This window comes from Falco punctatus (genome assembly GCF_963210335.1).
Source record: "Falco punctatus genome assembly, chromosome: 9".
NCBI classification, from domain to species: Eukaryota; Metazoa; Chordata; class Aves; order Falconiformes; family Falconidae; genus Falco; species Falco punctatus.
In genome coordinates this window covers 28135153-28162946 of record NC_137589.1, presented here as the reverse complement: position 1 = coordinate 28162946, position 27794 = coordinate 28135153, and the positions used below count along the sequence as shown (strand labels likewise).

General features: G+C 38.6%; 1 protein-coding gene across 1 annotated transcript in view; it reads left to right on the top strand.

Moving 5' to 3' along the window:
* The first annotated feature begins 1492 nt into the window (after positions 1-1492).
* Positions 1493-27794, top strand: part of LOC308069736 (adhesion G protein-coupled receptor A3-like) — a 278202-nt gene continuing 251900 nt past the window's right edge. Inside the window, exon 1 of the mRNA XM_080402571.1 lies at positions 1493-2012. Within this exon, the coding sequence (XP_080258697.1) occupies positions 1792-2012 (221 nt within the window). The 5' untranslated portion in view covers positions 1493-1791. The remainder of the gene's footprint in view (positions 2013-27794) is intronic.

The window sequence follows — 27794 nt, the reverse complement described above, 5'->3', positions numbered from 1 at the left end:
CATTGGGAAGTGGAGAAGAAACTCCTTTAATTTCCACCTCTATGCTATGAATAACTCCTTTTCTACCTTTACTGTAGGATTTGATAGATGGCTTCAATGTGACTAAACCTTCTTGTTCCTTAATAAAACAATATTCTAAAAAACCTTTCAGGATCAGTGAGTTAGAAAAAATGTTAAAATTCTGCTAGCATGTGTTTAGGGCTGGGTTGGCTGAAAAATTCCATTCCTCCTCAGCGAGGTTAACACTGAATGAAATCTATGCTATGTCTCAATAAATGTTTATTCTCCACTTGTGCTTGTAAAACCAGTATGGACGAGGCAGAATTTTTCAAAGCTAAAAGAGCATTTGCAAATTTAAATGCTACGTAGGATTTCTTTATGATAAAGAACATGCAACCATTGCCATGTTGGCTGGTCTTACGTAATGGTCCATTTTGCTGTTTGAGAGTAAACCTTCCGCAACTTTGCTTTTAAAAATAAAATGGACGTTGTAATATTTATGATTCTTTACATCAACAAAGGTACACAAAAAGATTGTTCCTGAGAAAGCTCCTATTAGCCTGGAATTTTGCAAGGCCACTAACCCTTCTATCACTTATTAATAAGCCTGGTGGCCAAAGGCTCCAATGAGGTGTTAGAACACAGTGATAACAGGTATTATAAATGTGCAAGACAAATCTTCCCTAAGGGACTATAATACAATATTGTTTAAAAAACACCTAGTAATTTCTTAAAATAGCTTTACAGCCATGGCAGGCTGTTACTGACTTTGGCCTGGATCCTGCAATGAAAACGTGTGCTGTGAGTCTCGGTTGAGTAAGAGAAGGCAAGGAACATGCTCTTTTTGTAAAAGCCCATTAAAAATGGAAGCGCCTGTTATAAATTGGATCTTTTTTTTTGTTGTTGTTCACTTTCAGCCAAAAATCAGGGTATCTTGCAGCTGATGCTGAAAATCTGCCCCAAGAGCTACTAGTCATATCAGAAAATACTACTGAGAATGCTCCAAAGCCACCGAGTACCACAAATACACACACGCAAGTAGAGAAGACAGAAAACTGCCCGTTGACTCGGATGACGGAGCGGTCTTTGACCACCGATCAACCAACCCTTTGATCCAGGTCGCGCTCGCAGCGGTACCCGAGGGGGCAGCGCCGGGCAGCCCCTGGGGGTCCGTGCAGCCAGCCGGGCGCTGCCCCTTCTCCGGGTCCGCGCTGACCTTTGCCCATGGCCTGAGTCTCCCTTCCCGCCACCCTAGGTGCGAACAGCACTTCGCACGCGCCGTGCCCCAGAGCTGCCGCAAAGACGGCTCTTTGCAAAACTAGGCTCCGCGCCCGCGTAATTTTCCCGGCTCCTGATTTTCTCAGCGCGTGCCCGGGCTGCTCGCACTCGCCGAGCCGCGCAGCTCGTCCTTGGAGCATCCCCCTGGTGCCCCCCCCCTCCCCTGTTCCTGCAAGCCCCGCGGCGCAGCACAGGTAGCGAGCCGCCGGGGTTGCGGTCCCGGCCCCCGTGGGCGGGAGGAGGGGGCCCGCCGCGCGCCGCCGCTGCCCGGGCTGCGGCAGGAAAGGAGCGGCGGCTCCCCGGAGGAGGAGGAGGAGGAGGAAGGGGAGGGGGGTGGGGGGTGTCCCTGCGAGCGGAGCCGGCCGCAGCGAGAGGCGCGGCGAGGCGGGGCGGGGTGGGCGCGGGAGGCGTGGAGGGGAGCGCGGCGCACCGCGGAGCGGCGCGGAGCGGCGCGTGCCATGCGCGGCGCGGGGCGGCGGGCGCGGCAGCTGGCGGCTCGCTCGCGGGCTCAGCATGCGCGGGCTGTGCCGCCGCCTCTGCCTGGTGGCCGCCGTGCTGGGGCTGTGCGGGGGCAGCAGGAACTGCCCCGACCTCATCGTGGACCGCTGCCTCTGCGCCGCCGAGCGCGCCAAGGGGCCCGGCCGCCCGGCCCTCCGCATCAAAGTGGTCTGCAGCGGCGGCGACTTGGTGGAAACTTTGCAGCCGGCCGTGCTGCCCAACCGCACCGTGTCCCTGTGAGTACGGGCCGCGGGGCAGCGCGCACCTGGCGGCGGCCGCTCCGCTGAGCTCCCGCGGGAGGCGCTGCCGCGGGGCGGGGGACCGCGGGGTGCGGGGGGGTCCGGGGCGCGCCTGTCCCCTCGGCGGGCAGGCAGAGCCGCTCCGCGCACGCCGAGACCCTGGCCCGTTTTGAAAAAGTATGTGGGAGTTTGGCTTTTTTTTTTTTTTTTTTTTTTCTTCCTTTTTTTCTCTCAGTTGGGAAACTCGCAGGCGGGGGACGCTGGGCGAGCTGGGCTTACCCCGGCGTGAATTGCGCGTTGCTGTGCGGTGGGTTGGAAGGTGTCAGTGCCACAGCGCTGGGGGGGTGAGCGCGCTAGGGGGGGGTGCGCTGTGGGGCGCGCTGGGCGCAGACCGCCCGTGCCCGGGCAGTGAATGAATGGCATCGGGGCTGGTAACTGCCTTCTGGAGCTGTGCGTCATTAACTGGCTTTCCCTTTCTCTCTACTCTCCTCCAAATAAAGTTTGGAATTTGGTGTCTCCTTTTCTTAACAAGACTTTGCGTACAACCATTTGAAACGACCGTATCTCCAATATTGTTCTGAGTTGTCTGGTAATTGAAAATGAATTGCGGTTTGTTGGTTTGTTGCTTTTTTTTTTTACTTCAAGAGACTTGGAAATAGGTTATGATAAGTTGTTGCCTGTTGCACGTGGCTAAATCTGAATAAATGGTACGCACTGTAAGAAAAGTAGGAGAACATTTTGTAACCAGATTATCGTCAAGCAGAGGCGAAAGTGATGTCCCTGTGATAGACCCAAGTAGTAAGAGCTTTGTGACATTTACCCTTTAGATCACGCACATATGGACAGATCTTTTACTGTTGAATGTGGTTCTGTTGACAATTCCTGCTGTGAACATCTTCACTGTTCACTGCATTTTCTTTAAGCCAACACTTTTAGGAGATAACTGGTAAAGATGGTAATTTATAACATCTGGGGAGCTTGTGTTTTTAAATGTACAGATGTGCTACGTATGCTTCAGTTCAGTTTTAGCTCCAACTGTTGAGTGACTTGATGCTGATTAGCTGTATGCTGATTATTCATTGGGGAAACTTCTGCTTGTTAATATACAAGATATAATAACTACACTTCCTGCTAAATTTTAATAGGCTGGTTTAGAATAAAACTATTACACCAAGGTAAGTTTTGACCTAGGTGATAAATTCACTGCTACTTTTGTAGCTTATATAACTGGCTACATAGTTGTAGTTTGTACTCACCAAAAACTGTAAAAAGTTGGTATCTTGGGCAGGCAGAAACTATTTTTTGCTGTCAGTTAAAGGTCTGTAGAAACTCACACTCAGCATGTCTGCAAAGGTTTTTCTTCTTAAGCGTTGACTTACAGTCTTACTTAGATTTTTTTTTTTTAAAGAAACTTTTAACCAGGTAAGTATCAGTAGATCAATCCAGCTGACAGTAGGATCAGCTGAAGTATGTATTCACTGCAAAGAAATAAAAACTTGAATTGGAAACAGAAGTGAGAAAAGAGGAGCGAGAGAGGTGGTGCATTTGAAGTGGTAGGTGGATTTGCTCACATACATATGATTTAAGGCACAGTAGCAAACTTGATACTATCACCCTAAACGTGCGCTTTTCAGGTAACACTTGCTCATACTCATTGGAAAGATACAGTGGTTTATTTTTGCTTTTTTTTTTTTTTAACTTAATTACAAATAGCCATTGACCTGAGAGCTGATTAGCTGTCCTTAGTTGACTTGAAACATACAAACCATTATTTTTTTTGTTGTATTTCATGAGAACAGTACTATGCATCACCTAAATTTAGCTCTTTCCTCTTACGGTCTGTTTTCTCAGGTTCTTTTCTTCTCAGTAAGTAAATTTAAGGCTAAATCTTGAAGGTAAAAAGGCAAAACCATCTAAATCTGTGTGAGGGACATAATTTTTCAGTAGCTGGAATGCAGAGATGACAAATTGATTGAATGTGTCAAAGATTTTCTGGGAGAAACTGTTTCTGATGAATTCAATTACACTTGTGAGATTTGGCCAGCTGCAGAAAATAATGATAAAAAGCTCAAACGTTAGTGCTCTTACATTTGTTTTTGTAGCTGCATGGAAGACTTGGGCAAAAGAGAATATTTTAGTAGACACTGCCTGCTTCCATTCAGTTTTATGGGCCCACAGAGAGAAAGAGAGCTTTAACATATGGAATATGACCTTTTGGATTGCTTTAACAATGAAGAAATAACAGAGGTGAATAAAGGAATGTATATTCAGATGCAGTAATGCTGTAATGAAAATGAAACAATGTAACAAACAGTTTGGGTTTTTTTGGGAAGATTAAGTAATCTTTGTGTGTGTGTGTGTGTATATATATATATATACACACACACATATATATATAAAAATACAGAGATGCTGCTTCCCTAGTGCTGTTTTCTTTTGGAAGGGCAGACCAAAGCCAAACTCTTTTAACTGTTCTGCAAAGATAACAGGGAATTACCTCTGCTGTATCTCTTTAAGGCATTAAGAGATGAAGTTGTGGATGTGTAACATTTCTTTTGCATGCTAGGTAATGTTGCTTATCAGCAAATTTATGAAGTTATGATCTGTCAGTTTCATGTTTTTTTTCACCTAAATGACCATGGACCTTGGCTGAGTTTGATAATTTAGGTTCTTTATGCCATATATGTAGTAAAAGTATCGCTACTGAAAATACTTCTGACACAGTCACAGACATTGACTACAAACTAGTGTGAAGTCACTGAAGAAATGCTTATTCTTGAGAGGTTCAGACCAATTATTTCCAGCTTATAAGGTGGGGAAGTTTGAAGTTTCTTTGAAATCTTACGAACACTAGAGCTATTCAGTACTGTCTGCATGCTCCTAATAATAAACAATCACACAAAATAAAATAAAAATTAAGCTGATAAAGCAACTATCACCTCCTCTTTATTTTGTATTAAAAAAACCCCAAACACCCCCCTCCCCCCCTTGTTCTGCACTCTGTTTTACTGCTTTGGAAATGGGATTCAGGTGATTGATGTAGATCAAAAGAAAAAACTTAGCTGAAGCTTCACAAAGTATTTGCATGTATCTTATTATACTGATTTGCAACATGTGTTTGTGTGCTCCTCTATTGGGGCAGGGGTGGAGTAAAGGACTTATTCCCCCCCCCCCCCCCCCCCCCCCCCGCCCCCAAGAATACAGCTATCGAATCATGAATTTATGGAATCCGCTGTCCCCACTTTGCTCTTGGTAGGTGTGGAAGTGTAGACCCAACAGGGAGAAGTCATAGCCCTTTAGGATAATATAGTTTTCTCAGTTTAGACTTTATAGCTGAATACTTGGGAATTCTTATATTGAATCAATATTTTATAATTACTTTTTTCCGGTTTTGATTGGATTGTTAAAGTTTAACTCTAGAGAAAAAGATTATTTCCAATTTTCTTTCTTTTCTATGGTAACAGAAATTTTAGTTGTTACACTTTTGACTGACTTGCTGAAACGCAGGCTAGAAGATGGAATACAACAGTAAAAATGGGTTTGATGCTTTTTGCAGTGTGGAAGTCCTATGATTTGAAATTTCACAAATTAGCAGGTTAGATTCTCTTCTGAGTTACTCCATGTAAGATGGAGAGAATATTGGCAGGCTTCTTACTTTCTGTACTTTTTTTTTTTTTCCCCTACCAAGTGTTAAAAAGTTTATCCTTTTATTTTTAGAAGTTCTCAGTTCAATGCATGTCTTGGTATCACTGGGAAGAATACACACTGAAGTTACAAATGCCATCAATTTCTGATTTCTTATTTTTCCTTCCCCTCTTTCAATTGAAAAGGAAGTCTAACTTTTATAAGGAAGGCTGTTGTTTTTACAAATTCTACCTACAGATGCACCTATGGAAATCTGCTGGTTTAACTGTCATGATAGAAATGAAAACTTAAGGTGGTGTATGGCTCACAGAAATTCCATATCATGTAAGACTCTTCATATTTTTTATATCTATGCATTTCTTCTGACTTTGAATTGGAGGTTGTCTCAAATTCCTCAGACTCTCAATTTCCGAGTGAGGCTACATGACTCCACTGGTAATCCATAGTTATAATACATATGTAGGGGTTTTCATCTTCAAAGCACTTTGCAAACATTAAGTAGTCTTCTGGAAGCAGCACTGCTCCACTTTTCTCTGTCCCCAAATTACTTTTATGTCACATTCATTTATGTCATATCTACTGGAATTTATTCAGTTGTTATATTACTGTATTTGTTTCATGTCCAGTCTTGTCTTTTATGCTCCTATATCCAGTTTAGGATATATTGATATGGTTTATTTAATAGAAGCATCTTGCTGTAAAAATAGATCTCAAAAATGTCCCATAGAGCTTAAGCTAGCCAAAGCAAACAAAGCAAGAATTGAGGAAAGGATGAACAAAAAATATTTTTCAGTAGTTTTATTTCCCCATCTTATAACTCACATCTTTTTCTTTATTGATATGCGATCTCACATAGCATTGGTAATTTGTAAATAATAGTGTTATTAAAGAAGGTAGGTTAATTTTTGTTATAAAGGTTTTCACTCACATTTTCACCTTGGTTAGCTTCCTATGTTCACTCAAAGTGGCAGAACAAAGGATAAAAAACCAGGTTTCCTGCTCCATTATTGATGCATGTATACATATTTATAGGTGACTTTTTCCAAAACTCTTTAAATAAATAAATAAATAAGCCAATTTGTTTACTGGAGGAAACTTCTAAGGTGAAGCAACTGACATGAAATACACACGTGACTTGGAAGGTCTGGGACAGATGGTTGGGGAAAGCAAAATAAAGAGAAGAGGAAAACACTAGAGTTGAAAAGTCTTTAGGTACTAGTCTAATCTTCCTTGATATTTCATGTTATAGAATCACCTGGAGTGGCCATAAAATACCATAACTGAAAATACTTTATTTTTCTTTAAGTTATTTCTGATGAGGGAATATCTGCACCTGTATTCTCTCGTCTGCTTGTCAATAGCAGGAAATACTATGACCGCTTCCAAATACTGACTTTGGATGAAACTGATGCACTAGAAATTTTAACATGAGAGGAGGGTGAAGAAATTCTGTTAAAGAAAATAGAACTCTACTTGCAAATAATGTGCAAAATACCATAAAGGCTGCTCGAACAGTTACCAGTTTCACTTTTTAAAGTTACACAAATCATGCTGAAATGTCTGTCTTTATTATTATTATTGTTCTGTAAATGCCATAAGTTAAACCAGTGCCATATATCCTCCTGGTGCTTTTAAGTAACTTGCCTTGAGGAAACCAGTTTGTGCAAAAGAATAGGATGAGAATTTTTGGAAACAGATGAAATTATTTTAGTGTTGAACAGTCTGTTAATTGGGTAATTTCATGTAGAAACCAAGTCCTTTTTTTGCTCCATACTGGGAAATTTGCAGTATTGTGATCTTGCAATTAGTTTCATTCCAGAGGTTAAAAATAAAAAATAAAAATGGTGAGGATAGACAGGACAGTAATGTGTGTGGGAAGGGAGTTTTATCATATAAGTGGATATCTGATACCTATTCAGAAATCCTAAATGAAGTTGGGGTTTTATGATATGGTATAATTTGTCATTTGGTTAGCTACTGACCTTGTTTGCCTTAAGCAGGAAGAGATTAGTATGTGTCACTGGCTTTTTTTTTTTTTTTTTGTAGGTTGGCCTCATATTCATAAAACCTATTTAATGTTAACTATCAGAAGACATGTACAACAAAAATTCGTTTCTGCAGTGTAGGTATTTTCATCTGTTGCAGCGAGGTAGTGGCCAGGGAGAAGGTGATTTATATATGTCTTTATAGGAAGCTGCATGAGTTGCTGCCCCTTGGGACCAAAGTGCTGTCAGCACTTAAAATGGACTGTTCTTTAAAGATTTGAAAATGTAGCTTTTTTTTTTTTTTTTCCAAAGGCATATTGAAACGTTTTCTCAAAATACATTTTTCTTTCCTTGTCCCCTTCTAAATGTCCTGACAGCATTATAAGATGTGAGGTGAAGAGCAGGGAGCGATGGAGTGGTGGGGAGAGAGGTGAAGAAGGGGAAAGGACTTTCTTTAAACAGATCTGAATAGCGAGATGGAAAAGGTGTGAAGAATGTTATTAAAATGACACTCTAAAGGTTTGATGTGATGTACATTCTCCTTTTTCTGCATCTTCAGGGGTTTAAAATCACAAATTTATTTAATTGTCTGATGCTGTACAGCAACGGGGTCATATTAACCCCTGTGACTCTGAAAGTCCATTTATTCCTTTGCCATTAAGGCAGACCCAGAAACCTGCTGGGCAGAAAGAGCCAGAGTAATACTGCTTCCTTCAGTGAAGTTTCTCCCAATACGGGCTCTCAGCTGTCACAATTTTTGCAGCTGTTGGATCCAACCATCTTCCAGATAATCCATCCCTACTTTCCTCACTACTCTCTTTTTCTTGTTTTTGTAAGACAGCGCTGGCATAAATAGGAATTAAAGGGCAGAGTATCTTTACCGAGGCAGAGGTTCTGCTCCAGCAGCCAGCAGGAAGCATTCATTTATTTATTTATTTATATTTATATATATATATATATATATATATGAAGCTTATGCACTTCTCCTGTCCACATCTGAAAGCCAGAGCTTTGTGCCAGCTTGGTTTTCACTACTTAGTATTTGTGCATGTTTTCAAGAATCACTATTTGTGCTATTTGACTTAGATTTTTTGAGGCATAATTGCCTATTGATTTCTAAGCTTCCTCCCTTTCCATCTTCCTGATAGAATATCCAAACCAGTATTTTTTTGCAGCAGTAAAAGTGTACAAAACATAAAAAGATTGGCTATGTGCTTCTCTGGACAGCTACGATTAACTTTCATCAGTCACAAGTTTGCTGTCTAGTTCTAGACTTCCCAAAAATATAATTTGGCCGAAAACTCTGTATTACTTATAATATTAACATTTTTTTTCCATCTGCTTTGGTGGTTACGTAATACAGGGAGTGCACAGTTCAGGCTTGGTTCTTATTTTTGTGGCAACGTGCCATTCTTCACCCTTCTCTCAAAATCAGTTCCAACTGTGTTTTTGTGCCTGGGACTGATTTGGGAGTACTCTGAAGGTATGGTTAGTCATAGGAAAACTCTGCTTTTGGAATTTCTATTATAGTCTTACAGACTTGTTGACAGTTTCTTTTCTGTACTTGGTTGGATTTAATCTTATCTGAACAGCAGTATTGCAAATGTATAAACTGTTCTGCCAATAAAGTAAGCATGCAGTGGATCATGGGTATTATGCTTATAGACCTATACATCTTTGTAAAAACCTGAGGTTTATTCCTAGATTGTATAGAATTTAGATTTGCTGATAGCTATGCATAAGCAAACAATTTTTTTAAAGCTTACGTTTTAAGCTTTCCTTTGGTGAGTGGCTGTCTTCTGAAATGGCTATTCATCAAAACTCATGAAGGTATAAAGGCACTGGCATGTATTTTCAGCCTATGTACTGTAGCCTTTGTATAACACAAGATGAAGTTTAATGGATTTGCGATGTTTTTAAGGTATCATTATGGTTTTCAAGTAACCTAATAAGTCAAGGCCACCAAATTCCAGATTATGGACATTTATGATTCGCCTTGTTTATTGAAGAATTCCTTCTAATGGCAATCAAGACGATGTCTCCCCATAAAACCCTTCTCTTTATGTTATGGGATAGACTGTCCCAGAGAGTACATGTTTTATAGACAAAAGTATAAATTGAGAGGGTAAAGGTTTTATGTGCACTGTAACTTGAGAAAAGAACAAATTACATCACAGAATGGAAAATAAGGTTAAAACTAGTAGTAAGCAAATTGGGCCTGGAAAATTTGAAGAAAAGCATAGATTTAATGGAAGAATTGAACACTTAACATTACTATATATTAGTAGTTCTGTGGCAACTGTTATTTCAGTATTTACGTTACAAATTAATGTGCATGGTATCAATTTCTTTGAGAGCAGAGGGGTGGAAGAAGAGCATAACCTGTTTGTGAGCAACTTTAATAATACAGTAGGTTTTATAGAAATTTCAGAGATGTAAACTGAAATGTTGGGAAAGATTCCTCTGATGGAATGTGCTAACAACCTGGAGTAACAGGAAACATACCAGCATTTGAGAGAAGGAGAAGAAACCCGAAAGCTATTACCGATTGTGAGGAATCCAATTTACCAGCAGTCCAAAATAACTGAGTTTGTACATATTAACATGTGGCCTCTCAGGGGAGCTCTGCATGCTAAGAAAAGTGCTTAGTTCTCTTGTCTTTCATGTGCCATCCTCTGCTTGGACCCACCTGCCATTATTCCCAGAACCTTTTAATTCTGCCCTTTTATTATTGTTGTTGTTATTACATTGATACTTCCCCTAATTTTTTCTTCTCATTTCCATCTTACTTTTATTCACTGCTTACATGCATAGCACACTTTACTGCAAATGCATTTCTAAAAAAGGAAAAAACCTATCTCCCTCCTCATCAGCTCGGCTTTTGGTCCTCTGGCATGCTACACTTCTCTGCCAGACTCTGCACTTTCACTGCTCTGTGCTGCAGCCTCTGCTTTCAGCTCACAGTTTCCATCACTTCTTCAGTCTTACATGACTTCCCAGCTCCTCCTCCTTTTCAAAGCCCCTCCATTACGTTTTCCCTCATCACCTTTGATCCTTGACTCATTTTAGCCTTCTCTTCTGAACTTACTGAGTGGAACTGAAGTGAGTGAGGATATGGGGTCCTTAGATCTGAATTAAGTCCTAGAGTTCAAGAGTGCCTGGAATTGGGGCTGGGTAGATGGAGTTTATCCTATTACACAACTTAAAAACAAGAAAAACATTTGAATCTCTAGCTCTGCCTCCTTAGAGAGTTTATCATTAAAATTGCAGCCAGTGGAGTAGAGAAGTCTGAATGTGGTTGTGTCAAGCGGTAATTTTATATTGACCCACCAAACGTGTTGCTGATGATCAGAGGGAACAGTCAATGATCAGGTTTGTTTTCCATCCCTAGCATTGCCTGTCTTTTAGAAGGGAAGAGGAAAAGCTTGATTTCCAGTTTTCTCTGCACCTGTGTGACAACATTCACATAATGTTGCAACCATCTATCCAAAACTGAAATGCGTACAATGCAAATAATTACAGTGTAAAGATGAAATCTTAAAGTGTGCTGTTACTGTTATTGCTGTTTTGAGCCAGAAAACCAAACTCTTCAGTATGTAGGCAAATCTAAGCTTAAGGGACTGCATTCCTTTCTCTTGTGATATAACTAGTATTATTCACATTTTAAGTTTATCATATAGCTCTATCTTATATTAGATCAAGCTGATGAACTATTCTCAGCTATGGCTGTGGCAGTTGACAAATCCATGCTAATTTTGCAAAAGCTATAATTTTCCATCCATCCTACATATGGGATGCAGGAAAGGAAACAGTAAAAATGCACAAAATAAAGCATGCTTTCCATTGGAAGAAAACAATATGTTATGCCCTTGGTAATGAATGTCATCATTATAAGGCTTTTGTGTTGGGCACACATTCTGTGAATTGTATTGTGCCAACATTTTCATCATTAGACTTCTTTATTACTAGGGCTCCTGATGGGGTTGTACATCATCTCATCTATAGCAAGGTAATTATCTGTAGAGGGAGAGTGGTAAAATTTAGTCATATTATGCTTCAGGTAACTTGTGGAAGTATGGTATCTTGATTGTTTAATAGAATTTGGATTACATGGTGCTCAGAAAATGGAGCCAGGCTGTAGGAGATGCAACAGCAGATATTCAGGTAGCTGTTAAACAACTGGTACTTGTCGCAATAATATCTGTAATTTCTTTATGGGGATTTTTTCCTCCGTGTTTGGTAACAATAGGCTCTTGGAAAGTTAATCTGCTCTTTCCCTTGGTTATATTGTGTAAGAGTCTTGTGGAGGGAAGTTCCATACTTCTTTCCTTTAACGTTGGGAGATTTTGTGTAAGAATACAAGTCCATGCAGTATGAGCAGGAAGCCAACTTTAAGGTTTGGGTTTTTTTTTTTTTTTTTCCTGATGGCTATGCTTTCCTTCGCTTTCCTCTCCTTTCTTTAGCAACAGTGCTGATAAGGTCACATCAAGTTCTTACAATTTGAGGACCTGTGTTATAGTGGACGCTAAGTATACCTGAGGCAGAGCAGAGTACGACAACAGTTGAGATCTGAACATCAGAGAATGGTGTAATGTCAATCACAGATGTTTGGTATTTATCTGTTTGTGTGGTTTAACGTGTATTAATGAATGCCAGTGGCTGTTCATGTTAAGTAAAGGTTTATCTGGGTTTATTTGGCCTGGAGAAGAGAAGGCTCCGGGGACACCTTAGGGCAGCCTTCCAGCACCTAAAGGGCACCTATGGAAAAGCTGCAGAGGGACTTTACAAGGGTATGGACTGATAGGATGAGGGGGAATGGATTTAAACTGAAAGAGAGTAGAATTAGATCAGATATAAGGAAGGAATTCTTTACTGCAAGGGTGGCACAAGTTGCCCAGAGAAGTGGATGCCCCATCCCTGGAAGTGTTCAGGGCCAGGTTGGATGGGGCTTTGGGCCAACCTGATCTGGTGAAAGATGTCCCTGCCCATGGCAGGGGGTTTGGGTTAGGTGATCTTCAAAGGTCCTTTCCAACCCAAACCATTCTATGATTCTATGGCATTTATATACTTGCTAGTCCTTATGGAGCTATAGCAGATATTCTAGCACTAATATCTTCAGTTTAAACAGAAAAAGAAACAATAAGATTTGCAGAAGAAGGGAAAGTATTTTTTTCTAACACTTTTCTTTGTCTTTCCCTTTACTTTTATGATAAAAGGAGGAATAATGAAGTTCCTAAAACGTGGAAAAACCCCCACATTAATGGTCATTTGTTGTTGTGCTATTCATAATTCTCTCCACTTTCGGCACAATTACATGTGATAAATAACAATGTAAAGAGTCAACAATATAGGTTGATGAAGTAAAAAACCCTGTAAGAGCTAAATAAATGTAATAAATTCTAATCTGCATTTAGAGCAAATGAAGTTACCACTTTAAAGTACTTCACACTTACTATCATTGTAAACCTGTTTCTAATAAGCTGTTTTTTCTGAAACAATTCTCATTAATTAATTTGTGCTTATAGTTAATAACTAGTCCATTAACGAATTGGTCCAGAAAATGGTCTTCATAACAATTTTACACAGTTAAACAGTAAATTGGTGACTAGGATGACATCTTTTTTGAATAAATTATACAGCGGTATTGCTAATTAGATAAAATAACTTTAAATGAAAATATCCTACATATTTTATCATGTTTTGTGAATAAATTTAAGCGATTTGGTTGCTTGAATTCCCCTGTAATTAAATGCTGATTATTTTTCTGTAGATAGCTTTGAACAGCTCCGGTCAACTATTTGGTATTGTTATTATGTCTACTTTACAAATGAAATACTTGGTTACCAAGCTATTTGGTAATGAAGAGGTATTAGATGCCAAGCCCCAGTTTGGAATAGATTAGAGCAAATAATTTTTTAATGCTAGCTTTCCAGAGTACTGCTTTAGCTGAGGCAGAGGGATTGCTCTAAACAAATAAAATCCCTTAAGTAATCATTTATTAAATAGCACTGAAGTCAGGTTGGGATTTTTTTTTTGTTTGTTTCTCTGAAAGTAACTGTCAAAATGGTAGTGTTGAATTATATGTTGAGCCAGTAGTTCCATATGATTAGTTAGTTAGTCTGTAAGCCTTTTTGGTTGGCTGGTGTTTCCTTTTTGGAATTGGAATAGTTAATAAAGCTTCAGAGTAAGCTTTAGGCTGAAGAACTGGGGCAGCCAGGTTTCCTGTCTCATTTTACTTGCTGCTTTGCTGTTTTATATGAATTGTCAGTTACTAATATTGTTTTGGAATCTAGAAATGTGATACATGGACTTGGAAAATGTTTATGGTTACACAGTTTTTCACTTTCTACAGTCTGGACCATCAATAGCAATATGAGTGGCTGTCCTGGACCAGACCAAACAGCCACGATGTAGCCCAGTGCCAGTTAAAAAAATGTTTAAAAGCAGGTGCCCAAGGTAGAGTAATCGTGTGATATTTCCTACCAGGATCTTCTAGTCTCCATCCCAACCCAGAGTTGTGGTTCCTATATACTTAGTTTACCAAAATTGATTGTTTTTCCACGGCCCAGTCTGCCCCCCTCAGAAGCCGTGCCAGCTCCCTGCATTTGGAGCATCCCGTGCCAACAGGTGCTACAGCTCAGCAGCATACTGGTGAGGAACGTCTTCCTTGTGTTTATTTCTGAGATTCAGGAGTTCAAAACTTTTTCTAATTTGTTTCAGCTGGAGCTGACGTAGTTATCAAACTCAGGAGAGTGGACCAGGCAGGTTCTGTCTTCAATGGGGAATGCATCTCTCTGCTTTTTTCTTCTTTTTGTTAGTTGCTGTCAGTAAGCTGAACGGCAAGGGGTGGTGAAATGTCAAGAAGTAAAATCAATGTATGCTATTAATAGCATGCTGTCTTGTATGTAATCAACATTGTGTTTAACTTCATGAAAAGACAGCAGTGAGAAAACTTTTTATAACTGAAATTATTATATTTAACTCAATCTGTGGAGGAAGGCTTTGGTCTTCTAGGAAAAAACAAGGAAGATTACTCTTTTTAACATTTTGAATTAATGAATAAAAGCTTGAAGTCAGCTTTCTCATTGGTTGGCCTAGTTTTCTCATGGCAGATTGATAGATTTTCCTGCTTCCCTCTGTATTCCTGAATAGTAAGTGCATCTTCAGTTTTTCTTGTGTGTTGAGACTAGTATTTTGTGCTTCATTTAGTCGTTTGCACTGTGGAAAGGAGAGAGGGAGAAGGTCTGACGGAGAGAAAAAGCTATTAAATTGGAATAACAACATGGCAGTGAAAAAAGGTTTTTGGGGAGGTAAATATCTGTAAAAAATCATTTTGACTGGTATTGATACTGGCAACGTATTTGTTCAGGAGGACTGCAGCATGGCTCTGCTGATTGATGGCCACTTTGCTTGAATTAAGCTTCAGTTTCTGTGTATTCTTTAGTTCAGAGCTCTAAACCTTATAACATGCTAGTAGTAGTTTAGTAGCTTTTGTTACTTATTGAGCATGGGTCACCACTTTCTTCATCTGAGCCTGGAAGGAAATGGGTAAAAGAAAATAGAAGTGGTAAAACTTGCTTCTTGAGCTCAAATTTTTTGATTGGTGGAAACAAGGGTAAAAATATTGACAATGTTATTTCACACTGGATTACTCTTTTTAGCTGATCTAGAAGTCTTTTTGTAATGCTTCCTCCTGGAGATAGTCTCTCCATGTTATCTCTGCAGGATGTGCATGGGGGCTGATGCTCTCTGAACATCTATTTCTGTGTGTAGGCTGGCTACAAAAACAGTGTTTCATCCCTGTCTCGGGGCACAGGGCAGTCTGCTATGCTTTCTCCTTTCCATTTGTTACTTTGTTCTGCACCATTTTCCTGATTTCCTACCGTACTGCTGCCTGTTTATTTTTAGTGTGGTTTTTTGGAGATGTGTTGTTTTGTTTTTTTTTTTAACCCTGTAAATTGAGAGCCACCTTCAGGGAACTGACCAGCAGGAGGGCTGCCTCTCTCCTTGAGCCTTTAGTAGGAAACCCTTTGCCACTGTTGACTGTTTAGTGCTGAATGTCTCCCAGATTGACCCTGAAAGATGAGATGTTTAGAGACACTTATGACACACCTCATCAGCTGTGTCGGTACTTCTTACAGTAGGACAAAATGCTTAACGTTCAGACTACTTCTTCCCTGTATTGATCTGTGTGCATGGTTTGAAGATATTCGGACCTTGCAGAGGAGATCCTGCGCAGTCATCAGAGAGATCTGCTCTGCCAAGCACTTTCTACATGTCTGGAGAAATGTGTCCATTGCTGACAGTGAGTCAGAGTCAAAGGTTACCCTGCAGCCGCAGAGGATGCTGTGGGATGCTGGTGGGTTCCCCAGCCCTGAATGAGGATGTGGTTATAGGGAAATGGCTGCTCACTTTGAGCAAGTCTTAGCTTCAAACAGAATTTTTTTGTTTTTATTTTTGCACTATATTGTAATAGAAGTTTTTTTCTGCAGAAGAAGACATATTGATAGCTGAATAAATGATGTTTTATTAAGGTTTGCTTTCCAGTGCTTAAAAGAAGAATGAATGGGGTGCAGGGATGAGGATATGAGTTGATGTCTTGAACTTACGGATACTCCATTAGCTGTCCTAGTCTTTTCCTCTTCTACTTTTCCATGAGTTTCTGTGATCAGGAAGATGATTCCTTTAAAATCAAGATAAAAATAGATACAATTCAGTATTGATAAATGCTAAGTGAAAAGGGTGTGTGGAACATTTTAACTCTACTTATGCATTGACTGACCTTGAACTAACTAGAGACTTGTTATCTGCAGGAGTGATACTCTGGAGATGTGATACACCCTGTGAAAAGGACAACTCAGGAGTAGTCAACACAAGTAACAGAACAAAACATCTTGTTCCCACTGTGTAAGCCCAGAGTAGTGTGTCTACAGCATGGACACTGTGTACAGTTCTAGTTATTCCATATCAAAAGGGGCATAACAGGACAAGAAAAGGTACAGCCATGTGCAGAGTTAAGGAGAAGCTTGTGTGTGAGGAATGATGAATGGCTGAGGGAGTTGTATCCTGAAAGCCTATATGGTGTGTTAAAAGTGAATAGGCAAGTTTTGTTTCCCATAGTACAGGACTGAAGAGGCAACAAATTATTGGAGTTCCATGAGAGATCAAAAGTATGCTAGCTGCAGAGCTGCTTGGTGTAGTTTTTATCTTCAAGTGTCTTCTCTTGACTGCTGTCAAAGACAGGACAGTGAGCTAAATAGACTCCTGTCTGACCTGCTCCTGATAACTTCTTGCTGTTCAGTATATTTATTAGTCATCCAGATGGAAAATATAAAGTTCTGAGAAGGCAGAGTCAGGAGGAATGATTACAGCCTGAGGCAGCTCTGTAGAGTAGCTGGGATCACTTGGCGAGCTGGACTCAATAGATCAACATCATTTTAACATGGCCAAGAACGTTGTCATATATCCAGAACAAAGAAAGTAGTTCGCACTTGTACGTTCCAGAAAACAGTTCCAAAACTGTGTCACTGAGAAGCAGTTAATTATAGTGGTGCATAATCAGTTAAACATCTGTTCATGGTGTGATATTACTAAAAGTGCACTGATAATAACATCTGGGATCCAAAAGCAGGGAATAAAAAGCAGAATTAAGGAGTATTAAATTTGTTTGCTGCTACTCGGAAAAAAACGACTAGAAAAAGATGTTATAAATATATTCAAAAATTTCAGGGATGATTTAAGAAGCAGAAAATATCTGATGTATCCTTAAATGTATTCTCATGAATCTCTTTTACTTGTTTGAGGTTAAGAGGTTATTTGATCAGGTTCTGTAGGTGTGTACAGAAAAAAAAAAAGATGTCTGATATCAAAGACAATTTTATTTGGAAAATAATGAGATACAGTCATTGAGTGCTCAAACCAAATGCATTCAGAATAAGAATGCCAGTGGAAATTTAAGTGAGAGTAATTGACCTTTGGAAGACATGGGAACTGTAATGAATACTTCATTCCTTAAATTAAGACTGAATATTGTAAAAGCTCAACAAGAAGTTAGTGTCTTGATGTGGCTTTTACTGGGAGAGGTTCTTTGCATTATGTGACATAACCACATTGGTCTCTTCTGGGCATTAAAATAAATTAACTGGTGAAATCTACTTCTAGTATCTATTCACATGTACTTCTATGAATACTACCAAAACCGTGATTTAAGGTTTTTGTGTATGGAAATAGAAATATCAAGAAAATCTATGCAGTGTTTCTTACCGTATGGGAGAAACTGCCAATCTACTATAATACTGGTAAAAATGTGAAAATATATATATATATTTTTAATACAGAGGTAGAATCATGGTTGTATCAACATGATTTTGGTTGTACAGTAGTACACCGTGTATTTGGAAATAATACTGGGTAGTTTTCAAATGTCTTTTGGCTTGACACTAGGAAACGTTCACCAGGTGTACTTCATCTGTGAATAGTTCTGCTGTGAATTCTACCAAATACTCTGATTATAATTTCACTCTTGAGTTGTCAAACCCAGTTATTTTAATGGTGTTTATTATTGGATATTACCCAATTGATTCAATTTATCCTTAAAATGTAATCCTCACCATTTTACGTACAAAATATTGACAACTAAAATGTATTAACATAAGAAGTTGTAGTACAATAATCAGACTGTGTCTGCATGCTTCTTTAATGAACTGTATTTCTGTTTTCTCTGTCTGTTGCTGCCAGTAGGATTTTTATTGGGTGGTGTGTGTTTGTAAATGGGATGCTGCTAAAAACCAGTATAGCTCTAAGTCAGTGTATAGCAGCTTTATTGCAGAGATGAAAGTCATGAAGAGCTTTGTGATTTGAATGTTACCATCCTTTGATCTTTAAGTTACTCGTTAAGTGTAACGTTTCAGTAGCTACTGTTTTTAAAGTCTTCCCCTGTACCTTGTATTTTAAATTAAAAAAAAAAAAAGTGGTTTTTGTAATTTGGCACTGTTTCTTTCCTGTACTAGGAAGTGCAACCTTTTAGCCATTTAAAGCCATATTTAGCCATAGCTCTTGGTCTTTCTTAGTTTTTTTTTTTTTTTGGTTTGTAATTTATACAACAATGAAAGTAGTATGTTATAATTTATAAAGGCAGGCTAAACAAGTTAGATGTCTGCTCTTTTCACATCTCTTTAAATCAAGTTTACAGCTAGCTGGAGAACCTACAACTACAGCTTCTGTGTGTGAAATTAGTGTGTTTAACTTACTGAAATGACAACTGACAGAACATGTTAATCACCATGAGGATTTGCTGGTAAATTCTTATGTAATCTAGGTTTATTTTTGTATTATGGATAATCTCATGTCTCTTATAGGTACAAGTATATACATTATATTACACCAAAATTCTAAACCCAAAGGAACAATCCAAGGTATTAGGGGAAAGGAGAAATCTTCATGCTGGCAATTCTTTAATCATGAATGCTTTCTAGGCGGTTAAATTACTGTTGTTTCAATTTGTGAAGTACAGATTTTGGAGGGGATTTCACCATGCAGCTAGCTTTCAGTTGTCCGCTGAGCAAAACATTGCCACTGATAATTTGGAATAAAATTATAATATGAGGCATAGCTGCTGGCAGGAGTGGGGCGGTGGGAGGGTAGGCTCAAAAATGAAACCCCCCCAAAACGCTTAAACCCCTTAAAAGCAGCAAGTTTTTTTCTCCTTGGTAACTTAAAACTGCATGACTGGCTTTCCTAGACAATGTGCAAAGTATTATAAAAGTATTCAAGAGCAAAGTCCTTTGCCGGAATTCAGTAGCAGGATCTTGCAATGTCTTTGTGGTGTCCGTGCTGCAGACGTAAAGGGCAGCTGCTGTTCCCTTGCGCTGCTCAGTGCTCCTCACTTCATCTGCGGTGTCTCCAGATGCTGTCCTGATGCTCTGGTGGTGGTAAAATTGATTGCTGCCTATTTCTGCAGACAGGTAGACTTCTCACAGAAAAAGCCTTTCTAAGTCACATCAGTTTAATGGCACCGTTAATGAGGTCTGGATGTGACAGTTTTATGGTGCAGCATGTATGATCAAAGATCATTAGTCTTATATAATACAGTATGTACTCATACTGCGTTTTGATGGAGTACATATCCAAATGTTATTGTCAATAAATCTTGACAACAGCCAAGTTGAGAAAATGCAAACTGACAACAGGAGCTAAATTTATACTGAGTATATGAGCGAGTAGCAAAATTTGTACTCTGGGGATCCCTAATAAAATAAGAAGGTATTGAATGACTTAAAACAAGATTTTTCAGTATTTAATTCTCCCCAGGACACATCAATTGTACAGTATTTTATTTAAGCATTTAAATTATGAGCCTGGTGAGAGTGATAACTGCAGGGTTTGGGACTTGTGTCAAGAACAGAGAGTGCAGGACATGTTCTGTGTTCTTTCAAGGTGAATACAATCTTATTTTACTTTAATGAATATAGAAAGGGAGAACCTACTCATACCAGTCTGACAGAAATACATCAATAGATCCTTTAGTGCAAGATGATAGTATGGTACTTGATCCATTTTAATCACGTGTATGAGAAAGATAATTTCTCATTTTCTATAGTGAGAAATCAGCTCCATGTAATTGGTCCAGTATTCAGTCAAGATCTGTTTTTTTAAAATATCATTCATAGCTTTTCTATTTTTGAAGATATGCAAAATACAAATTTTAAGTTACCCGTAAGAAATGTTTTGTGTATTCTGTGGCAAAAATGCAATTACTATCATATTTGTTTTCTGGTTTGAGTACCATAGACAACGTGCAAGTTGACTTAATTTAGCACTTACCAGAATCTGTAGTCTGGTCTAAAACTAAATTTACACTGTCTTTATCTGTAATATTTGTTGTTCTGAGTGTGTAGTTGAAAACAAGTAAACATTTTATTTATGATACAAATGATTTGTGGAATCAAAGTTCATGTTGTATTTTGATAGCTCACTGTCATTTTTTTGTGCTGGTAAGATACATGTTGAAGTTGTTCATAAATGATGTTCAATGTTTAGGAACAGTAAAAAATACCCACAAAACAAAACAGCTTACTGAGTCAGACCGATGGTCCTCTAGGCTAATACTATGTCTCTAAATTCTGTCAGTTGAAAAATATGAATTTAGGTTGCAGGATTATTATTTTTGAGATGATAGGAAAAAATGAAAAATGAGAGGGAGCAGTGCTGATGCATGGCTTGTAAGAAAGCAGTAAACTGCTAAATATCACAGATTCAGATGAATATTGTCAGTATAGTGAAATACCGTCCTTCAAGTAAACAATGGATACTTCTTTATTTGCAGAGGGAAGGCTTAATGATTCATCTGCACTTCCATTCAGTCTTGGTGCATTTTCACATTTACCTACCACTTGGTATAATTATATATAATATAATATCCAAGTGGCTACTACCATTTTCTTCCATTATGGTAATACAAAGAAGAATGATTATGCTGGATTTCTTGCACATGCTGTAAGGGAAATGGCCAAACAATTTATTCTTTTTATGGATAAAAAATAATGAATAAAGCAATAAAGTGGCAATATAGCTCCTGATGATAAACAAAAGCATTGCTGCATTGCTGTCCCAGGCCTGGCAGAATGAACAGTCTGTAGGGCTTACAGCAGAGGTGTGTGAGGGAGGGGTCTGGGGAGGTCAGTTGTCATGCATTTTCAGTGTTTCCAAGAAGTTCCCGCCAAGCACAGAAGCTCAGTAATGTGTAAGTAAATTAATTGAGCATTTGCTTTGCATTTGCCTGTACTTTCATCCAACATCGCCTGAGAGCAGTTGTGACCAGAAGGAATTATTTCCTTTCCCTCATCACTGTGTAAAATATAAAAGCTGTTGTGATGACACTTGAGGGTGAGAAGGTACGGTGCCTTCATCTGCCTGGGAATCTAGTCTGAGATAAAACTGGCTGTTTGCCTGGGATTTCCAGGCACCTGGCAGCTGGGCGAGAGGAGTGATGCTGAGCAGGCAGCCCAGGGCATTTGTGGAGGGCTCCAATGCTCACAGCACTGTGGATCTGTGAAAGAGCTGGTGCTGAGGACTGAGTGTCCATCCTAGAGAGGTTCCATTTGTTGCTTTGGAGTATTAAATGTTGCTGTAGAACTCCATTAAACATACTTTGGGGATGAGGGGGAGTGTGTGTTTGTATTTAATTTTGGACTAGTTCTGGTCTGGTCTCACAGACTGAATGCTTTTTTCCTTCCGAAAGGCATTAGGTGCATTCCTGGAGCAGAGCTTGAACTTGATTTCACCCGCAAGAAATCTCATCAGTGCACTGGGAGGCTGTTCTGTGCTGCAACCAAAGCACAGAAGCAGGGACAAGCAGGATTCCCTTCAAAGTGCTCTTGTGTCCTAAACGCAACAGTGCACCAGTGTGGAGACATCGTAGTGGTTGCTGAAAGACCAGAAGGGATGGTGCAGATTTTGGTACAAACCAAACACGATGAATTTCCTAAAAACACTTCTCAAAGAAACAAACAGAAAAAAACCCACAAAACAACCTGCCACCAAATTCCCCAACTAACTGTATAGAAGCAGTGACCAGAGAGAAGTCTGGATTAAACCCCTTCTTATGTCTGTTCTGTCTTCCACAGTAAAAAGAACTTTGAGTTCTATTTGGGGAGCTAAAGGATTAGGCAGATCTTCAAAGTTCTGGCCAGCTCAGAGTCCTGTCACACATACTTGAAAAACACTTGACATATATATTAGTTCAGAAATTCAGAGGTGTTCTATGTTAATTCTTCCTCACTGTTCTTTATAGCTGTGTAATATTTTTTGTGCATCTCTGGCTTATGCCATGACGTGACTGACTCATGAAAGTGAACTAATCATACGCCTTGGCAGTGCCTGGGGTCAAATGGTTTTGGATATTTACCAGGATCAGTTCTGAAATGTTCATCAAAAGTTTTGTTGAATATGATACGAAATAGTGGCATTGAGAAGCATTCAGGAGTGTTTTTTAAAATTTTTGTTTGGCAGTATTATGGATAGTGCATTTTGAGATGACTGAGGTATTTGAAAAGGGAAGGAATTAGTTCTATTTTCAAAATGCTCTGTGTCTTGCAATATTATAACTTCCTGTTACTTCAGCCGATGACCGGGATATACATTAAAAGTTTCTGTGGGTAAAAAGGACAAAGTCTGGAATGGCAAAAGAAGGAACAGGTTAATGACAGTTGTTACTTAAGACCTCTGGCAACCTTCTGACTTTGACACTTACTGGACTCTTAGGACAGATTCATTCATATTAGCTTGATTTACTACAGTGAATTTTAATTTTGACACTGTGTTATGTCAGATACAAGATACATGGAACATTTGAACTGACACATATAGGTTAAACATCCCTCTATTGAAAAAAAGAAATTATTGTAAGCAGTATTATGTCATCAGAGAATTCATCTTTTACTATTCCAGGTCAGAATTCAGGGGATTGGGTTTGACCTAGCCTGAACCATAGACAGGGTCTCAGACTTGAGTTTCAAAAGTCACTGTTGCTTCTCAACCAGCCCGCAGGGCACCTTTGAATAGGCCCTTTACCTTTAAGGTTGCATGTTCTAAATAATTGGTAATCTTTAAATAAATACATGCATTTTCAAGTTGTTACAAGCTGCTTTTACTTGCAAAGTTCCATTAGCTGGGAAGGGGAGCTGATGTATTTCTCTGTTGCGAAAAGAATTGTATTTCATAGAAGATGGTGGGAAAGTATTTTGATTTTTAAATGATGATTATTGTTATTTTTCCCCCCGTTTCTTCTTCTTTTCTGCTGGAGTCAAAACTTATCTAACCGGTCTAGATGGCCTTCTAGCTGTTGCTGGCACCAGCCAGCGTCAGACTGTCTGCTACCTACAGCAAAGTCATTCTAACAGCGAACCTGCCAGCCACAGGAGCACCTAGTAGCTGTACATTAGAATATGTGGAACACAGGAAAAATACTTGTGCACACTTTTGCCTTTTGGGAAGTTCTTAACCAGTTCATGTGTTTGTTGGCCAGTTGTGCTCATCTCCTGCAGAATCTGGGATCACATCCCATTGCAGTAAGGTTTTGGGTCCTCCTTGATCATACTTGAAGTTCATTCCTGACTTTTTGAATCCAAACTGGAAAAAGTAACTTTCTTCTATGCGGCTACTCTCTGCATCAAAGGGTTGATCTGGAAACAGAGGTTCTGATGAGAAGATAAGCATAAGGGGAGTGACAGTGATGTCTTCAGATGGTCAGTTATGTATTAAAAATAACAGGCGCAGTCCTCAATGTCAGTTAAAGGATAAGAATGCGATCGATGTGTGCAAAGATGCTGTGGTTATTCAATTGTTTCTGCATGAAAAGTTATTACTATTGTTTATTTATAGAGTACCATGAAGATGTGCTGGATTTGTGCATCTCTGAGAAATAGGAGGCAAATAGACTAAAGTTATCAAGGATTTTTAAGTACAGGTCCAGTTCAACAGGTCTCACTGAAGAGCAAACTCATACCTTTTTTGGGTGGATTTTTATATGATAGCTGCTGGATTGCTCTGTTGGGTCAACGTGGTTCTGAGATTGCCTCAGTCATTTAATCCCACAAGTAGATAGATTGGTCGAAGGTGTTCAGTAAACTTTGAAGGCAATGCAGGAATATCAAGTCTTCAAATACATGTTAATTACAGTAATAATATTTTGAAAGCCTGGAGACCCGAAAAAATGATTCCCAGAAGGAAGCCAACAGTTTCAACGAATTAACCTTCAAAGAAAAACTTAAAGTATAAAGAAATAAGAAACCTCTTGGATGCCGATATATCAAAATTATCTTGAATTTTATTATGAGATAGTTGTAAGAACATGGATTTTGACTGTCTGTGTTAGGAGAGAAGAGAATTAAATGAAGGATGTATTTTAAAATACTTTAGTGGCAGGGCTGTTTCTTAACACAAAAGTCATTATCATGTCATATATTATTTTTGATAATTTTGTTAGATGCTGATGCATTGAACCCAGAAAAAGCAAAGTTGTTGGGTTTTTTTTTTTTGTTATTTCTCAGGAGAGAAATAGGTAGGGCCAAATGTTATCCTTGGCAGGCATAAGAAATGACAAGGTTTGGTTCACACTTGGTATTTTAAAACACATTTTGCACTTGTATCTACTGAGTACTAATGAAAAATCACTACACCCCCACCCCCCCCCCCCCTTTTTACTTTAACCTTTTTTTATATACAAATTTTGGAATGTAACAATGTTTCTCTTTTTAAAAATAGTAACGGGTCTCCAATTAAAGAATTTTACTAAATCAGTAAACTAGAAAAGACAAAGCTTCCATTTTAACTTTTTTGTGCTGTAATAATATTTTTGAGTTCTAACAAAAACCCTCATCTGGTAAGTGTTTACACGTGGACTATATAAACGCTATTTACAGTCCTTCATACCTCTTTTTGACACAAATGAAACTGGAAAAACTCAGTACTCTGAACTTCGGAGGATGATCAAAGACATAATCCCCAGCAAGCGAACAGTGAATATTTATAAAACTATAAATAGATGGATGCACCAGCATAAAGAGCAAATAAATATATTGACTTGAAACAATGAGCATTAAAGTTAAGAGAGAGCTTTAATGAAACTGGAGAGGAGGTGAAGTGAAGAAAGTAAAATTTAGGTATGGCACAAATATTACTTATGAAAGCAGCATTATTTTCAAAAAAGTTTACCACTGCAGTATAAAAAAATAAAACCAAGTTAAATAGTCTGAGGCAGTGTTCTTTGATTGAAATAGAAATAACTAAATGAAGCAGTAAATATAGTTGATATGAAAGACAAAATTGGTAAAACAAACTAATGCTTTTATAAAATCTGTCTAAATGCAGGGAGTGAAACTGTGAAAGCAGGTAATGTAATGCTTTAAAAGGAAATTTGGAAAAGAAAATGTACAATGAGAAAATCTGTTTACACTGGAGTAGATTAAAAGAGCTTCAGGCATACATTAATTGATGTTATGGAGTATTAAGCTTATTGAGGACAGACTTTAAACAATGTGGGGTTTATGTCATTCCTTTGAAGTGTGCAGTAGTACTTCACACAGTCAGAAACAGGGTTGTCAACGTACAATAAAACATATCAATCAGATAGATAATTCCTGTATTTGTGTGGTGTTTACTACCAAAGCAATCAGAAATGTATTTTAAATGTTACGAAAATGCAAGAAAACCCTCATGAATGCTGATAAAAGTAGTTAGCTTACAGTGCTGGTTTTGTTTTAATAATTTGCTAAGTGTTGACATATTAACAAAGTTCATACCCTTTATATTTATTTATTGGTGGGTCAGCTGCTCTTTTAATATGATGTGTGCTTGGGACAATATATGCAGGGTAATATTTGTTTTGATTTTTTGTCAGGTTTGGGTCAGCTGCATATTTTGTTATTTTACTTTTTCCTTCCCTCCACTTCCCTTAAGTCAGGAACCATAGCTTCCTGTAATGTGGCTTTCAGATACTCTCTAAGGAAATTGAATTTCTAGATTCAAAAGCTGCCCATCTCAAGTTCAAGAGCACTTCTTTCTTCATGAAAACATATTTGTGAAACTATATAGCTTAGGAAAATTTTAATCAACCTTATGAAAGTTCTTTCTCTTTAAACATAGTAGGAAAGCTGAAGGAATTTGAAGATAAAGGCACATTGCTGATGTTTAGGAAACTGTCTTGAAGGTTCATAATAACACCATAGGATTTAGGAATTTAGATTCCTTTTATTATAGAATCAAAACCAGCCCTAAGCATATAAAATACTTTGCCTAGTTTACAGACTTAACATTCCAAAGCAGCATGTCCAAGAGCCCTACTTTTATTTTGAGCTTATGGAACTATTAGTAGCTCCATAGCCTTCTCCGGGGAACGGAGTGAATGTTGTAAAGTAGCAAGTCCAGTTGGAAAGCAATCTTAGTGTATTTTATGTTGTTATGCTGCACATTAGAAATAAGATACTGGAATTTTCACTTCTTTAAGTGATAATTTATTTGGGAATAAATGAGGCTAGTGGTGGCTTGTAGTTGATTTTTGCTGCTCGTTCTTTCTGGAACTGTGCAGCTACAAAATTATGCAGTATAAACTATGCAGCTACAAACTGTACTTGTCTTGTGAATGTTGTATGCCTTGGGCTAATACAGCTTATAAAACGTTGCTGCAAGCTTAAAGGAGTATAAATGAAATAATATCACATGTACTGTATAAGGTTGTTGATACAGATGATGTCATTTAAGTTACATTCAAGGTAAATAAGAAATCTGTTAATGTTATTCTTGTATACCTATTAAAGCCCCCAGTAATTTTGTATATATATTTTTTTAAAATATGTAATAAATTGCTACCTAAAATGTGTAACTGCTGACTAGTCAGTGGTTAGCTGATGATTTACAGATGGGGGTGAGATGATCCAGATTGTAGGCCAAGGAGCTTTTTATAGTTCTGGTATATCATTTGGATAAAATTACAACCATGGATGCTTTAGAAGGGTGATCAAGCAGTTAAAGTGGGGTACCTTTCATTAGGTTACTAAATCTGTTCTTCATCTGAGTATGGTGAATATGGTGAAACACTGGGACGTTCATTGATCTCTTTAGCATTTCTGAAGGCAATACTGAAATCTAAAGAGTGTGAGAAAGTGATGAAAAGTGAATTCACTTCTATAATTTCAGTCTGATCCAGTGAAGTATTTGCCTCGGTCACCTCTGTCCTGAATCTGCCCTTGCCCTCTCCTGGCTGTTGTCTGTAGACCAGGACCTCCCTTCCACATTTTACTATAGGTGGTGAGAGACTTCCTTGGGTGCTGAGCTGAGGGAGGCAAGAGCTTATTCTGATGAGGGTTTCTAAAGCACATAGGTTGATACTCTGCATTGCTAAAATGGGTACTCTCTGAGAATATTCTAGCTCTGTGCAGAGAGTTTATTTTCGTGAGCAATTGCCTAGAAATGTGAAAAAGAGGCTTATACGCTGACCTTCTAGATTTCAGTGAGACTTGCTTGGCTAGCTGGTGGTATTCGGTATGAATGAGTGGCAGACTTAAGTATTAAATCAGTGTAATTTAGCATGATTGAAAGTGGCAGGCTCAGGTATAAAGTCATTCTTGTAGTTTTTAAACCTCTTTTCAAATAT